Raw genomic sequence first — 17,352 nt, forward strand, 5'->3', positions numbered from 1 at the left:
AAGACTCTACATCGTGACAAAAGGAATCCCAGGATGTGGGTGTACGTAGTAATCGATAAATTGGGAAGAGGGGTATTTCTACCGCATTGACGTTCTACCCCTGATTTCAATTTAAATTCTTGAACAAATACATTTGTACGACAGTCTCGTCTTGCCACAATTTTACAACGTTATATCCTTCCTCAAAAGCATTTGCGGCATTGTTAGCTCTTTCGAGATTCCCCAAGTGTGCAGAATTCCATTTTATTTAATTTCCTCTTTCAGTTATGCGTATTTCTTATATACTTTTCTCCATTATTCACACGGCGATACAACATGCTCAACTCAATATTCCGTTATAACTCAGTTTATCACACATTTTTATTCGTTTATCTTTACCACAGATAATTGCAGCTAGCCTGCTGTATGCATGAATAAATGATAACGTTGACACAAAAATAAACGGCTGATAATGTAAACAAATTAGCAAATGAGGAATAATTTTTTGAAATTCCATTTGTCATTTTCACACACAAATGCAAATGTTTTTATTAATTAAAAATTAAAAACCACACAAGATTAACCTGTCTACATCGGCGACTCAGGTAAATAAGCGCGTTGCACTTGGGCGGATTAAATATTTATAGTAGAAACACTGTTCTAGTCATCTTTTGCAAGTAGAAAACAGATTAATTCAGGTTGAATGATTTTTCAAACAGCTTCCACTTATATGAAGATTTCTCCTGCCTCTTCAAATCATTTTGGGAAATATCACGATCAGATTGTGAATTTTATGCCACAAAATTTTCTGCTCATAATTTTTCATGTAATATAAATCCTTCATTATTAGAAGGCTATAGTTTAAATTGATTTATAATTATTTGTATCCAGTTGTATATATTTTTAATTTTTTGTTTTCAATTAGATGAGAATAAAGTAACTGCAAAAAAAATAAGCCAAAGTGAATGGATTTATTTACTCCATTTCAGCTGCTAAAATGCTCACCACCATAAAATGATATGTAGAACGAGGAGAAATATGAATACAATTGAATTTTACTTCAATTTAATCCTCAATGTAAACAGGCAAAATTAGAACTCTTTGTCACTCACACTCACGTCATAATAAGTAATAATAAAAATATATTGTAAAACATGTAATCTATGATAATTTAAGGACATTCAAATAATGCACTAGGAGATTAACATAAAAACACGTCGTCTATTCTATCAAACAAAACAAAATAAAAAATGGTAAAAAATTTCTCACAAAACCCCCAAAAAAACTTACTGAATCTTCTCATAAGATTTCCAGCGAAAGACTCGGTTGTATTGTCATCATTTTTTTGATTATTAACAAAAGTCTCGTGCTTCTGACTTTTGGAATTTGGCACTGACAGCAAACGTGCCTTTGAGTATCTACTCTTCACTGTTCTCTTCATATCCATTAATTTATCGTCATTCTCAAAAAGTGGCAAATCAGCAGGACGTACCATTTTCACTGAATCATTCATTTTCCCATCATCTTGATTATCCTCTTCGTCAATCCCATCGGCACTTAGTATTGACTCGAGTGGGCGTTTTTCTTGATAAGGCGAACGTGCTAGAACTGGACTTCTAACGCACAATGTCGTATCCTGTTCACTGAATTCGGGTGATGCTGTGTCGGAATCATTTGTACTGCCGTAAAATGTTGATGACTGCTTTGCACTTGTGCTTGCCTGCCGATAATCGACAGTTTATTCATGGAAAATGCTTCCCAGTGGTTTCACTCAATGCAATCGAAAGGTTTTAATTTTATCGACTTTTTATTGCTCAATTTGAGACAATGCAATTTTATAAATTGTGGTGAGTAAATTTGAGCCCCTAGAAGTGAGGTGACGGTAGCGTTGATGGAAATTCCGGCATATTTTTTCGGAAATAATCTGGTGTCTCCGATTTTTTTGTAATAACTCGTACGAACATTTGATTATTACTGCAAACGATTCTTTGAACAGAGGATATCTCTCAGTCATCAAGTGCATTTATTTGCAGTCAAAATTTAAACAACAGATTTAAAAATGAAAGATTGAAAAGAAGAGCATTTAATATTTAATGCAGTAAAATGAAAAATTATTAAATATTGTTGAGGTATCTGCAGTGGCCAAGTAGTTAGAGTCTGAGACTAGTCCGCCGAGGGTCGTGGGGGACTCCCAACTGCTACGTTAATTTTCTAGAATCTCTAATGTCTCGGTTTCATTGTCGAGCTGGAGGCTCGTAAAAGAGACGACTGTACCTGGCCAGAAATTTTCCCCACCGGATGAGGTTTTTCCTTCGCCCATAGCGAATGCGGTACAGTGGTGGTCGGTGCCGGGGGAATGGAATGGAAATAAATCGTAAAAACCCGAAAGGTTCTACGACGTAACGGAAATTAATGTCATTGGAGAGGTAAAATTTGTATTTTTCAACCAACAAATCAACCAGAAGATTTTGGCATCGCTGTGGCGTGTAAATGTTAAATGACTACCGTCACCTCGAGGACAATAAATAAACTTTAATCCAAGTACCCCATTGTGCGATGCTGAGGATGATGGTGTGAATGTGCTCTTTATCTTGAGATCAACTTTGCTGAGTTGACGTTTGAGGCTGAACCCTTTCTTTCCGGCAATAGCACTGATTGGTTTTCTCGTATCTTTGATATCTCTCACGTTATCCTCTTGATTCTCTTTATTATCACTATTTACACTGTGACAATCGTGCATCTGATGTTGATTGTTATGTTGAATTTTCTCTCCCTGAGATACTAAACACTCGCTTTCTGTTGATTCACGTTGAGTCTGGATGGGCTGATTACAGTGGGTGCATACAGTCAATCAATTCTATTCTTATCATTAAATTTAATAAATTATTAATTAGTGATTCCCTGGGGCTTAAATGTTTATTTACTTAGTTCTCCTTTCACTTGAGAAATATCGCAATCACTTGGTCACTTGTCACTTCCCAATTTTTTTCTTCGTTAATTAAATATTTTCCAAGAAGAGTGCAGACAATTTTCATTTTATTTCTGTAACTGGTGACCTAGATATTTTCTCCAATCGATTTACGGAGGGTGTCTACTCCACTTTTATTCGATATACCACCTTTTTTTTACTTCTCTCTCGAATGCCGACTAATTGATAGATTTATTGAATCATACGATAACGAGAGTAATTACTACGCTTGACAGTGTTTCAAATACGGGCAAATTAATCCCGGAAATGTTAAATTTGGAGGTATTGAACTTCAGTGAATGGGGGGTACGTAAATATGAGTGCAAAATATGATACATAAGATTAAATTTGTAGAATAATTTTGGAATATGTGTGAATAAATTTGGAATTTATCATGCAACATTGCTGCTAATTTAACTATAATATTTAATCCATCAAAAAAGCGATTTTCGATTCAAAATTCTGAAGCGAAGTGGTGAATTTGGAGCTGATTCTGTGAATAATAAAAACCATGGAGCTCTGAAAATAATTTCATTAAAGTTTTGTGAGGAGATTGAAATTTACAAAGATATTTTGAACTTTATTTCCGAATTCAGCGGTTTTAACGATATTCCCAAAATGATGTGGGAATAATCTAATTCAGTAATTCCATTTGTTCATCTTCTGAACGTCTGCATGTGAACTTTTAAATGAAATATAGAAATCATGGAAAAAGTAGTTTCTTACATTAGCTTTTAAATTCAACATATAAACAGTTCATGCATGAAAAAAAAATACATCGAATAACTCAGTCGGCTCACGTAGTTTCTTGTTAAAAGAGAACGAAAGACATGGTAAGATATTTTCCTACAGATTCAGTGGTCTCCAGACATTTGCAAACACTTCGTAAGTCTAATCATATAATTTTTCACCACTTCACTACTGTATTATTGTTAAAAACTCAAAGAATCCGTCATTTTAATCTACAAAAACACATGCATCTAGTTCTTATAAAATACTTTTCCTCCCTATTTTGTCACCTTTAATTGTAGAAATACACTGCAATTCAAATTTCATCTGAATTCATGAGCTAAGCTATTTCTTTTAATTAATAGTCGTGAGAGAGAATGTTCTCACATTCATGGTATTTCGTAATTATTATTTCCATGCGTCTGATTATTCTGATTTACAGATGTAAAATAAACCTAAGCAGCATTTAACAAAGCGTTACACTCCGTTGACTCTCAAATTCAATTCATAAAATACAAAAGTTGAAAAGATTAATGCAACAAATGATTCAGTACGGTCGTTAGATATTAAAGTGCACACAGCCCTGATAATTTTTTCTCTAAGTTGCGACATATCACAGTTTATTATAAATATAATTAGTGCCAAATTCATGTCATTCCCATGTTCCCCATGTTCGGACAGGGATTTAATTCTTATTCAAATTGTCTGTTGAACGTACTCGAATGATATTCTATTTTACTGCAGACAAAAGAATTTCGGATTTCATTTTATGTAAAATTAAATTTGCGAAACGTCGGCGCAACGCTGAAACCTAACGGGCCATTCATCCGCAAGTAAACCATAATGTTATTAATCATTGTCCCGGAAGCTTTACAACTCATTAATCAAAATAATTGAGTGTTAAAAAATTAACTTGAGTCCGTGCGAAAATTGAATTTAAACCAGAGCGAGAATGTCAAGTTGAACATCGAAAGATTTAACCCCTCATATCCGACATCGTAACACCGGATTTATTTGAGACTCTTGGGAATGTAGTTAGGAAGTGAGGATAGAAGGAAGTGCAGCGTTGTCAGACACGACCATAACGAGAAGACAGTTTGATAGAGACGGCCAGCAATCTTCCGATTCTTCAATATTAATCCTACTCTAGCCACCATATGGGCTATACGACTCTGATGGTCTCCGCGGGGATTCACCGCTGGGAGAATTAAGATTCACCATTGCCAACTTCACTGACTTGCCCACACAGTCAAAACTAATGTTCAAATTTTATACATCCAATATGCACTTAGAATCTGCAAGTTTGCTTTTAAAATTGATTATTTGCAAAATAGTGAAAAGTGATTTTGTCAGACAAATAACATTGAAAGTTCATTTGCTGGAAATTCAATAATAGTTTCGCTCAATTTATTGTCAAAAATAATAACGATATCTTTTTAATTAGTGATAGTGTCATTAGGCACAGAAAACAGAAATTATTCGCAACTGTCATTTTCGTTTTAATCAGCTAAAAAGGGATTTCATCAATTTATTGATGAATAGTTTACAACGATTGCCAAACAGAACAATTAATTTTTCATATTTGATGATTATTGAAATTCAACAGATGAGAAGCATCATCAGAACCACTGAATTGTTTATAAGATGAATTTATAATTTACCAGCTACCCAGGGAATTCCCGAAAAATCCCCCAAATAATACCTGTCCACATCCCCTCAATTAGGTCGAATGCCTCGTTTGTACTGATTGAAATACCGATATGGGAAATAATCGATGAAATGCCGAAAAAGACCGAACAATGTTCTCCTTTAATGATTATGGCTCTGGCAGTTTGTCTTGCGGGTCGGACTCAAGTAAGAGTGTCGAAAGAGAGAAAAGTCGGAAGTGTTAGGAACAATGAAACAACAATTCATTACATGGTGTGATAGGAAAAGAAGGATGGCTGGAATAATGGAGAAAGTGTGACGAGAGTCAGACGATAAGACGGGAGATCTGACGTGTCACAAGAGTAAAATAAGGCTTATAAGTGTCCACATTTATCAGATGTGTCAGATAGCGGTCACAAGGGGTAGAATCCGAAGAGTCGCCAAAACGGAAAGATATAGATTTCGAGAGTCATATATTTTATGTATGGACTTGGCCTCAGTGAGATATAAAAATTATATAAAATATTAACTTATATATCTCTTATTTTACCATCATTTTTCTATACATATATGCATATATATTTTAAGGATATATTTAATTGCCCTATATTATACATATTTTATGCGTTTATATATATATCTTTCCATAGAGGCATTTACTCAAACAGAAATAGACGTTCGTTTTGACTTCCGTTCTCGGATGAAACGTTCCAAGACTTCCCTTTCCTACTTTATTCGTGACATAAAACATTACTGTGTCATTTCGTTTCTCGTCTCTGAAACGAAAACGAAACTGGAATGCGTTCCAAGTCCCTGATAGAAAAAATAAATAACATTTGTTCTGTTTCCATATTATTCATACGCAGTAAATGGAAAATGACAAGTGTGACCAGTAGTTGCTGATTTTTTTCTCATCGATAAATTAACTACTCTCAATAAATTAAACATCGATATAATCACGACCCAGTGTACTAAATCTGTAATCCAACAAAATTGAAAATGTCGCAATTGTTGAAATAAAAAAAAGTATCGACCTTTGTCTGCAATCGATCGCCCGATGAACGCATCTACTGTCGCTGTGCATTACCCCTATTTAATTATTTTTTTAATCTAAACAACGCTTGATTAGTTTACATGCCGCAAATCTATCGAAAACGTTGATTATTTATTTTCATTTTATAGAAACGAGAATTATCGAGGTGTTGATAGATTGCAAGATCTGTGTCGACCCATCCCCTCATCTCTCCCCCTCCCACTCGCATCTCACCTAATTAATTCTTCTCTACTGAACCTTAATAAACTATAACGTCTACACGGGGTCATAAGTTCAGATAACTGCTAATAAAAAAATTATTAAAAAAAAGAAAAAGAGAACATTATTCTCGGGGTCTCGGTGTTGGGTGTACTCTCGACACAATATCCAATAGAGGGTAAACACGGACTAGCAACAGGAATGTATATAAATAATATACAATTCGTTGTTGAAGTGAAAGAACAGGAAATTGCTACACAACTTTCATATACATTTGTAAATTTCTCTGTAAGCAACATTTCCATAGAAAAGTTCCTCAAAAACCATTTTTGCAGAAGCATTATATTTTCTACGAGAAAAGAATCAGTTTTATTTTTGTAGAAAGTATAGCTCTTCCTACCACGACCGGTTGATAAAGCTACTCTACAATCGACCAGCTGAACCAATAAATCTGGTCTGACCAAGTATGGTCCAACAAAAATTTCCATTCAGAAAAAAAGTTTTTCACCATTTGCATTTGAAATTAATAAACTGACGATAAAAACCATAGAAAATCGATATCTGAAGCCAAATTAATTCGCGAAGAGAAATGTTGTTTGAACTACAATCTATCTTGCATAAATATTTACTTCAAAGTATTACTCTGAAATTGGCATTAAAAAACATTTCCAAATGCAAAACAACGTCGTTCAATTTGTCTGGTCGAATCTTCAGTTATTGACAACCCAAAGTGATCTGTTGTACACCTTGACGGTGCCGAATAAACACCGTGAAGGATGATTAGAATATATCCTCCATATCACTTTTTCAGTCAGTCATAAATGCGGTATGACACACTGACATATACATATTCGAGTGAATGAAGAATGGTTTTTGAGATCCAATGAACATATTCCATCACTTCATATATTAAATATATACGTGTAAACAGGATTGTTGATAAGATTTTACAATGAATCAAATATATTACCTGATCTATGCTTGGACTTCTGGCTTTATCATCGCCCTCACGTTTACCATCATCCTGACGTTTGGGGCTTCTCAACGCTCGTTGATAAGGATCACCACTATTTCCCAAATCCCACGTATTCATCACTAAAAGTATCACCTTTTGCACAGTGTCGATGACCACTAAACCAGACGCATTTCCATATGTTAATCTGCAATGAGATTTTTTTTTGCATATTATTTGCCTTTTAACGAAGGGAGAAAAGTCATAATTTCAGGGCATGAGTTGTTGCATTATTAAAACCCACCCAGTGTAAACTTATTCTACCTCTTTTGTATGTTTTATGTTCTTTACGAATAATTTTTCATGCAGGAAAAAAACTGAAAAGGTGAAAGTAACGGGGAAAAATATTGATGTGTTGTATACTTCATAAAGCATACATAACAGCATATTTTCTCCCGCAATTTGAGACGTATTCAAATGAAAATTCACCGAGCTTGGAGATGAATATGAAGAAAGATGAGGATTTCACGAGCCAAACTGCAGTAGACATTCATTTAAATGTGAAAAATATTCCTCTTCAAAAGTTAGGAGAGATAGAAATTGTCTAGATATGAATAAAACATCACTTCGATTTTCTCTGTACAACAAGAATGAGTAATTGACAAAAAAAAAATTTGATTATGACTGAGGGTAGGAAATTACGGGTTTTAGAGTATACAATTTACAGTTGAAAAATCATGCAAACCCCGGAGAATAGTACAGAGTAATTTCACCATAATTGACATTGATGGAAGGAAAGATAAACAACAAAAATAAATCATTGAAAAAATAATGGAACTGTTCTATGTTGATGGAGACCGCTCAAATGTATGTATTATCTCAATTGTCTTAGTATTAACCGATTTCAGGAGCAATTTTAGAAAAGTTTTATTTGCAGAGAATTTTCCAAATGTGAAAATATTATTTCCTCCCTTCTCTCTTGCAAACCAGTCATTTTCGAGAAAAAAAATGCACAAATCAACAAAAGTTTTTTTTTTCAACTCAAACATTATTCTCATCACTCTATGGAAGCGATTCATGATAAATGGTTGAACTAAAGATAAACAGAGAAATGCTGACAGTCTGAAGTGACTGAAGGGTTCTTACAGGCCATAAGATGAGTTGAGACTAAGTGATGCAATATTCTCAGTTTGTTCACCACCAACATTTGACGTTAAACAAATAAGTGTCGCTTGAAATCCAGGGGCTCTTTTCTGCAGACCTCCCTTGACTTTTAACGACATTGCGGCCTCGGCAGCTCTTGACTCCTCCACACCTGGTATTTGGCATGGATCCAAATCGGGATCAGGTGAGCCCTCCGTATCTCTTCCATCTGATGCGAACGTTATTTCCAATGTCTGGAGGGAAGGGAGAAAAGTAAAGAGAGTTTAAAAGACCTAAAAGATGAGGACAGGCCAGAAAGAATTAAGAGAATGAGTGAAAAAATGGGAAATTATGAGACAAGAGATGGAACGAAAGGCTGTTCCTGTTGATATCAAATATTGATTAAATGGTGGAGCACGAAATTTTTCAATCTTCAAGTAACCAACTACATATTTGAACATTTCCTGAATACTGAATGCATCTATCAGACTGATTGATTTGAAATTTGAGAAAAAATACGGAAAATGGTATCACTCTAATGCAAATATTTTTCGTGTTAATTCTATCGTTAGTTCATTTCGATGAAAAACCGACAAAAAAACGTGAACATTGGCTGACAGGAACTAGAACACCGTTAAATGCTATTCTTCCAAATTCTAAGTTTGCAAATAAAAATCATGAAATTCTAACTTTACATACCACAACTTCTGACATGCTTTCAGCCTTCTTGAATTTAAATAGGACAACGTGTCGTCCAGCTCCAACTATCGCTAATTTACGACTCTCTGGACACAAGTGTATCAGTTTTATTGCAAGTGGATCATCATCGTTATCTAAACTCTTGGCTTTACTCTTTTCAAATAATTTTGCGGTTTTTAATTTGTAAAGTACTTGGAGAGAGCCAGCTGAGGCATCCCAGAATTTTATGCTCCCATCGGCATGACTGAAATAAGAAAAAACATTTCATCAACATGTCGGCCTACTCTTAATGAAAAAACCCATTCTTGATTAATGCATACCCAGTGAGGATAATTTCACTATAGCTACTTGAATTAGAACTCCATTCACCACCAGACACAGGCCACTCCTTTTCACTGAAACCCGTTTTTTTCTGGGACTTGGAACCAACTGAATAAAATGCTGGAACTAGATCCGACGGACAATCAGCGAAATACGAACAGCTGGTAACTGGAGACTCGTGTATATCCATTGGATATGGATTCTCGAAGCATGGAAAACCCGGAGTTAACAGGTCAATCACAACCAAGTCATTTTGAAGTAAAACTACTACAGCGTAAGGATCCTGGAAGTCTGCAAAGTGTAATTAAAACGCAAACAATGTTAGGTGAAGAAGCACGAAACGTTGAAATTGCCTGAGACAATATTTACGGTGACTTATACACTCCACTAATTGAGAAATAACTAGATTTGATGAAGTTATGGCAAAGCAAGTTGACTCGCAAGAAGATGAGCGAAGAACTCTGAAAAAAACACCGGAATTTCCTCGAATTTCTAAGCAGTTTTCGGAGCTAGGTAATTTGTTCATCGACCCTTCGATAAAACCTATTGGTATTCTAAAAAAAAATAAATTTCATCCATCGGGAGAAAAGCCCCAGACTTTGACCGTTACGTTTTCCCAACGATATTTTTCGTTTCAACCCCCAAGAACGCATGTCACTATACTATCCAATTTCCTTCCAAACGACTTTTCCAGTGAGAATCTGTCCCATAAATTTCCCCCCTTATTTTCCCTTCAATGCCCATACATTTTTAGCATCAAAATTTTTCCCTGAAACCCTCAACAACTGATATCCAAGCTCAACGCATCACTTGACTTATTTTTAAAATTCATAAACTGCACTAGATAAATAAATACCAACCACTCAGATAGGGGCTCTCACACAGCGTTATAAAATCAACGACATTGTGTTCCATCTCCAGAACAGTTGTTGTTTTTCCCTGAATAACTGTGATACTCGGAGTTCTACCGGTGGTATCGTACGCTAATCCTCCGGAAAATATGACGTAAGCCTCTCTAAAAAATTCATACACAATAAATGACAATGAAAGTCCACCTATTTCGCTGTAAAAAATATATCATCAGCGAGAGCTGTGGAATTATTATTTTTTCATTTTACCCTGATCTGGATAATTTCCATTCGACCTTCTGGATAGCTTTGCAGGGCTCCGGCTCACCGTCCTTTGATAATTTTGCTGCACACGTAGAGAAAAGAAAAGGGAGAATGAGAAAATCGATCAATGAACAGTTGTGATAAAAGTGTCCCCCGACTCGTTTCTATCGTTATCGAAATGTACTGAGTGTGGTAAGTCAGGGAGTTGAATGATCATTATTTGCTCCTTGGGAGTACTCACCATGTGGATGTGTAACATTTGATGCTTTGACTTGTCTCAGCATCCAGGTTGACAATGATCCATCTGTATGACTGCACATAAATTGCTTTCCCTCGTGATGCCATGAGATAGATTTAAGTGGCTCATCTGTCTGGCATCGCCAGTCAGCATTTTTCGTTTTCAAATCCCAAAGTACAATCTGTCCAGATTCATATCCGATCAGCATCTGAAATAGTCCCAATGGTCGTATTCCCAACTTTTCGACTTCTCAGGAGAATTTTTTTCATTCGTTTTCCTCTTCGCGGGTTTATGACGATAAAAGTTATGCAGTTTACCGGTGATATATACCCGTTACCTATAGAATTTCCTCCTTGGAGCAGCCACTTTTGCATTTTTATTTCTTATTCCCCGGATCTAGGGAAACGGGGGAGGGGGAAAGGGAAGGGAAATCGTCAAGGAGTCTTAAAGTAGTTCTAGTCTTTCGATGTATTAAAAGCTTATTGAAGAGTTCTCAGCCATTTCGAAATATCCGACGACGTATAGAGTTTAATTTTTTTTTTTTGAATTCGATTAACGTTTTGGTTGGTCCAATACTAGAGATGTCCACCCACATTAATCAATGATAGAGTTATGGACATGGTCTGGAAGGTACAGGGATATGGCATGAAAATCGTCGCGTAAGCTCCTTTGGATAACTAATGCAGAGAGAAATATTCCGGAAAATTTACGGAGCTTGAGTTTCCCTACCGAACACCCAAGTGACTAAGAAAAATTGCGTGAGGGTACCGCAATTTTTCACTGAAAATTTAGATAAAAATTTCGGGACGATCCCTCAAAAATTTCATAAGTTTCGTAAAATTTTCCTACATTAGATGTCCAATTACGGAAAAGTTGGGTAATTTTTATTGATTATTTTTCCCACCCAAATTTCAGCCAATAGAATTGCACCATTTGTTGATATTTTGTATAGCCTACCTCGAATATCAGCGATTATTTTTCCCATCCAAATCTTGGCCAATAGGATTGCACCATTCGACGTTATTTTGTATAGTCAACACGGTATTTCAGCGGATATTCTTGAAAATTACACTGGAAATTTTGCATGTTGATATATATAAAAAAAAACAAATGTTGAAGTAACCCTCAATTGTATCTGACAGATTAAATGGCAATTCGTTGAAAATTATGTCTCATGGTGCAATTCTATCGGCCAAGATTTGGATGCAAAAAATAATCCCCCGAATACCACTCGAACTTCGAAATTATCTGATATTTCCCTCAAGGTTCCCTGCAAACAAATAAGCTCGTCAAGTTTTCCAGAAAAATCACTCGCGCTTCGCGCTCGTGATTTTTAAACTGGAAAACTTGACACGTTCATTTGTTTGCAACGAACCTATCGGGAAATATCCGATAATTTCGGAGCTCTTGTGGTATTACATGCGATAATTTTTTGAATATTTTGGTAAACAAACGACACTTAACCAAATAAACCTCTTTTCATGTCATGGCACAATTCTCTTGGCCGAAATTTGGATAGGAAAAATAATCCCCTGAATACCACTCGAGCTTCAAAATTATAGAATATTTCCCTCTAGGTTCCCTGCATACAAATGAAGTCGTCAAGTTTTTCAGGAAAAATCACTCGTGCTTCGCACTCGTGATTTTTTAGCCTGAAAAACTTGACTCCTTCATTTGTTTGCAACGAATCTATCGGGAAATATTCGATAATTTTGAACCACTTGTGGTATTATATGTGAATATTTCTCTCCACGGGAGACCGCCTCGTCGGCAAATAGGGAAGGGTTGAAATGAGGTTGAGATAGGGGTCGGGAGAAATACATTTTCCATAAATTTGGAGATGAGTTTTTTATAAATGGTATTAGGTGTGCGGGACATCGAGGTAATTTCGGGGAAATTTTCAAGAGGACAAGGTGAGAGCACCCGGAATAGCATTCGGGGCATTTCCCACTAACTTATTCATCCCAATTTTTTTTATCCTCGATGAATTACCGAATTACCGTATTTCGGAGTCGTATATATAACAGATAAAATTTCTAGAATTTTCTCCTTCTCCCAACATTTATTATCAACGAGAAATTTTGGTTTCTGGAATATTTTGTATTTTTTCGGGTTTTCAAAAAGTTTTCCAGTTTTTGATTGGCGATCTGATTGTCCCATTTATGAAAATGCTGCTGACTTTTGTGAATTATGAGATAATTAGTGAAACAAAAAGCTTCAGAAGGAAGGATCAGATGAATTTATATGAATCATCACCTTGTCATGTGACAATCAGAAAAAAAAGAAAATCAGAGATCTTTTTCTATTCGATTCTGCCAGGAAGATCGGTCTCTATTGAAAGCCACGTTCAAATAACTATTATTCAATTGCCGATGGTGACCGAAGTGGTCAAGGTGTCGCTTGATTGGATGAATGGACTTGGAATGATGACTTTTAATAGCTCGAAACCCGTTGAACGGGAGTCTAGACACCGCGAATCATGGAGATTTAATGTTCGGAAAACATTCACCGATGGGATCCGATCGATAGACGTCCATATCGGTCAGGGTTTTCGACGGTTTCTCTTGGTCAATAGAGCTTGCACACGGAGCGCTTATGGGTGAATCCAATATCGTTGAGGGGAGAATTCGGTCATTAGAGTTGCAAGAGCCGGCGGCGAGGGAAGAGAAACGGAAAAGGCTAATCAGTTATGAGGGAATAAATTGAATAAAATTTTTAAATCGATTGTTATCCATCTGCTACATTATCCACGAACTATAAAGTCAGTAAAATTTTTAATTGTAAATTTCTACAGGGGGTAAACAATTAAATGGTTATCAATCTTCGAATTTTGAGAATCTGACACCTCCGGAGTAAGAATCCGTCTTTTCAGGGCTGAACTGCGTGTTGAAATGCCCTGATGAGACGTGATATTTATCAATAAAAACGACAAAATCATTAATAACAATTTACTTCCGGCACTGATTTAATTTGTAGAATAAGAGAGGAAAAATGAAGACAATTTCTCCTCCATATGATATTCATAGGTACCTCCAAGTCTCTCAACAGACATTTCATGTATATAAAACATATATACTTCAATCTCAGGATAAACTGTTGGAAACTCCTCGGAGGAAATTGTGTAGTCGAATGTGTAAAGGTTGTGACAACTTAAAAAGAACAAAAGTCTCGTCTTCCACAGCAGCACGAACCAATTTTTTTCCCCCTCCAGTAAGAAAAATGTGATCTTTCTTGAGGACTTCACATGTGTGAAAACTCAAATCGACCCAGACGTGGGAATGAATATTTCATGGGAAAAATGAAAGGCTACCCAGAAATATCGGTGAAAAGAATGGATCAGTTTGAGTGAAAATTGGAGCTGTTGAATTTCTTAAAAGTATATTACACTCGTGTATCAAGATTTTTCTTCAATTTTTCCTTACCTTGCTCAGATCCAATGGATTATCACTCAAGTGTATGACAGCACCCGGATGTGTTTTCCTCAATCTGGAACATAGAAGCAGAGAAAAAAAAAATAGATAAATTTTTTAGAAAATAAATTACGTTAGAGAGATATGCGACTCAATGTTTTTTTTTCTCGCGATCCCTGAGGGAATCGTGCCACTGATAAGAGATGTAAAAAAAAATCCCAGGCACAAACACATTTTCATGTAGCCTGAACATCGTAGGTATGGAAGAACTGTACACCAGTATTGTGGAGAAAAATAAACAAAAAAAAAAATCTCCCTCGTTGACGCACTATGTACACCCCGCTGGCTGTGTGCAATCTGTAAAATTGCCCCGATTTGTTTTTTTCCTCTATCTTGCTGCCCCTGAGGAAGAAGAGAAATGTACAAAAGATACAAAGGTTGAAGGGGGTGCAGAAATGCCTTTTACGTCAGTAGAAAATAATTAGCGAAGTACATTTTTGTTTTTATGGTTTCGAATAAGAGGGCGGAAAATTGAGACAAACGATGAATACGAATGATATATTGAGCTGATAAATAGAGAGCGGTACAAATGAAATTATGGAATTGAGTGGAAATGGAGACAGTCTTCTGCGAAATGGGAAATTAAATTTGGAGCTCTGAAGCTATTTCTAGATGTCATAATCTGACTAACGAGTCCAGTTTTGGATCGATTGTACTGTTTTAAAAAAGCCGAATAATGTTGCTAACAATTTTTTTTTAAATCACATCGATAGAGTCCAGATCAGTGTCTTCATTTTTTATAGATAATGTTTATAATAGTAAAAAACTATTGCACATAATTTTAGCTCGACGAATTAGCAACGAAGTGGCAAAAGGAGATAACTGAGTTGTTTCGCACTCGACTTTTAGGGAAATATTTATGAATCTGCGAGAGATAACGAAATCTTTGTCAAGATCTTTATTGCAAAACTCGATGAGTTTCCCAAAAAAGGTCATAATAAAAATTTTGCTAGCTTTCTCAAGTCCCGAGATATTCATCAGAAACTGGGCTTTACCCTCGAACTGTTAATTTTCCCAAAAGTCTCCATATTACGTTGTAACTTCTCTAGCACATTTCAAGCCTAGCCGTGGGGAAGCGTTCATCCTTCCCCATGTGCAAGATTGACATCAGAGCCGGGGGCGAAGCGTCAGGCAGTGATACGTTTTTCATGGCGGTGCTTGAACTAGTACATTTCAGGACAATTGCCATGGGGACTTTTTGGTCACATGACGTTATCGTTCGAGCCGAAGGCAACAATTGACAAGCCATGCGAGGAAAAATCCCCATGGCACTAGTCATGAAAAAAGTTTTCCGTCGTCATGATGTCTTTTTCGGATTCGTAGGCCATGTCCCCATCCCCGAACGAGGAAAAATGAAGCCACAGGAACTGGAAAATAGCGCTTTCTGGGGGCTGTGCACTTAAAAAAATAATTAAGTCAATCATAATGTTCTTGTTGACATTAATTCTGAACTGTTGTTCAGAATTTATTTAAAAATTTCATATTAAACAAATATGAAGTGAGGTCACTATAGATTGAGAGTGCAGGCAATTCACTATGCATTATGTGTAGACAAAAATTAATCATTTGTCAATAGCTCCGTTTAGCCCATGTCAGTATTTTATAGTTTTTCTCAGAACAGTGCCACAATGTTTAGAATAATTTTAATAAATACAAACAGAGAAGGAAAAGAAAGAAATGAGAGAACAAGGGCCTGTTGAAGGGCTCCAGAGTGTAAAAACTTTGGTCACTAAGGGTGAGTTCCTCTGGAGACACCACAGGAGAAAGATATATCTTCTGCGTGCGATAATAAAGCATTAAAGTTTATAGCCAAATTGTTTGATATTATTTAGTAAATCTCTATCCATAATCCAATACTATATTTTTTAGTTCTAGGAGATATAGAACTGACAGTGAGGTATTGAATTATTAAAAAATGATGGATTGACGATAATAAAATTTTAAATATTGGACTTTGAAGTTTCTAATGCCTCAGCTACTAATAATATCATGATAGGCCTCTTGCCATGCCACCATGATTGAAGCTAACGATGTCGTGACAATTATGGCACTATCTGTTCTGATGAGTTCATCCACATTATCTGCAACAGTCGAAGCTCTATTATGTCCGATAGTTTAACCATTCGATCTAAGTTGCGGTACGTGATTGAATATATTTAGCGTTTGTACACACGATGAAAGCTCACGCAATGTTAATTTGATAGCTAATTTCGATGCTGAAGTGGGTGGATGAATCCTCCAGTACTGATGCCCTGTCCTATTCTCCTCTTGAAATGGGAATTCATTGAACATTCTCAGTCCCTCGGGAATTCAAGTTTAAAATGTCAACGGTTTCTCGTTGCGTCAATATGCCACAGCAACACTCGCCTGAGGCCTTTGCATGGAGAATGCTGAATGTTGAAGGGATTTATTTGTTGAAAAGTCCGTACGATAAACGATTTGAAAATTTTCTGCAATCGTCATGTTACAAAGGATCTCAGCGTTCACTGAATGATACAGTAGTATGTTCCAGGTCCTTTGGCTGCATTTCCAGCCCGACCAATTACCCTCGAGGAATTCCTTTGAGTCTAGATAGGATTCAGTATCTGCAGTGATATCGAAATAATCCTCACGATCATCGACTGAATGATCTACAGCACAGGATATTCATTCGATTAGATGAAGTGGAGGTGTCGTATAGAGATATATTTTTCTAGAAATTATCCAATATTAATTTCCAGGTGATGACCCAAGTCGACATATTTGTCTTCGATTGGAGTTCAAAGTGAGTTCCAAGGAGAGACCTATGAGGCTATTGGGAGATCTGGGTTCCAAATCGACGGTGAGTCCTGAACGAAGACTA

At 36.1% G+C, this 17,352-nt stretch overlaps 1 protein-coding gene across 7 annotated transcripts in view; it reads right to left on the reverse strand.

Annotated features, from left to right (window-relative positions):
* Nucleotides 1-17,352, reverse strand: part of LOC135160645 (syntaxin-binding protein 5) — a 51,000-nt gene that overhangs the window by 19,001 nt on the left and 14,647 nt on the right. For 4 of the 7 annotated variants that reach the window (XM_064117419.1, XM_064117420.1, XM_064117423.1 and 1 more), the window contains exons 5-12: nt 14,463-14,526; nt 11,044-11,248; nt 10,809-10,884; nt 10,551-10,705; nt 9,690-9,981; nt 9,370-9,613; nt 8,674-8,924; nt 7,546-7,735 (exon numbers count right to left, since the gene is read on the reverse strand). In XM_064117419.1, coding sequence (XP_063973489.1) covers nt 7,546-7,735; nt 8,674-8,924; nt 9,370-9,613; nt 9,690-9,981; nt 10,551-10,705; nt 10,809-10,884; nt 11,044-11,248; nt 14,463-14,526 — 1,477 coding nt within the window. Of the gene's footprint in view, nt 1-1,268; nt 1,700-2,524; nt 2,804-7,545; nt 7,736-8,673; nt 8,925-9,369; nt 9,614-9,689; nt 9,982-10,550; nt 10,706-10,808; nt 10,885-11,043; nt 11,249-14,462; nt 14,527-17,352 lie in introns of all 7 variants that reach the window. The other 3 variants (XM_064117418.1, XM_064117416.1, XM_064117417.1) reach the window with 2 other exon arrangements.

Source organism: Diachasmimorpha longicaudata, chromosome 3 (assembly GCF_034640455.1).
Source record: "Diachasmimorpha longicaudata isolate KC_UGA_2023 chromosome 3, iyDiaLong2, whole genome shotgun sequence".
In the NCBI taxonomy this organism is placed as follows: domain Eukaryota; kingdom Metazoa; phylum Arthropoda; class Insecta; order Hymenoptera; family Braconidae; genus Diachasmimorpha; species Diachasmimorpha longicaudata.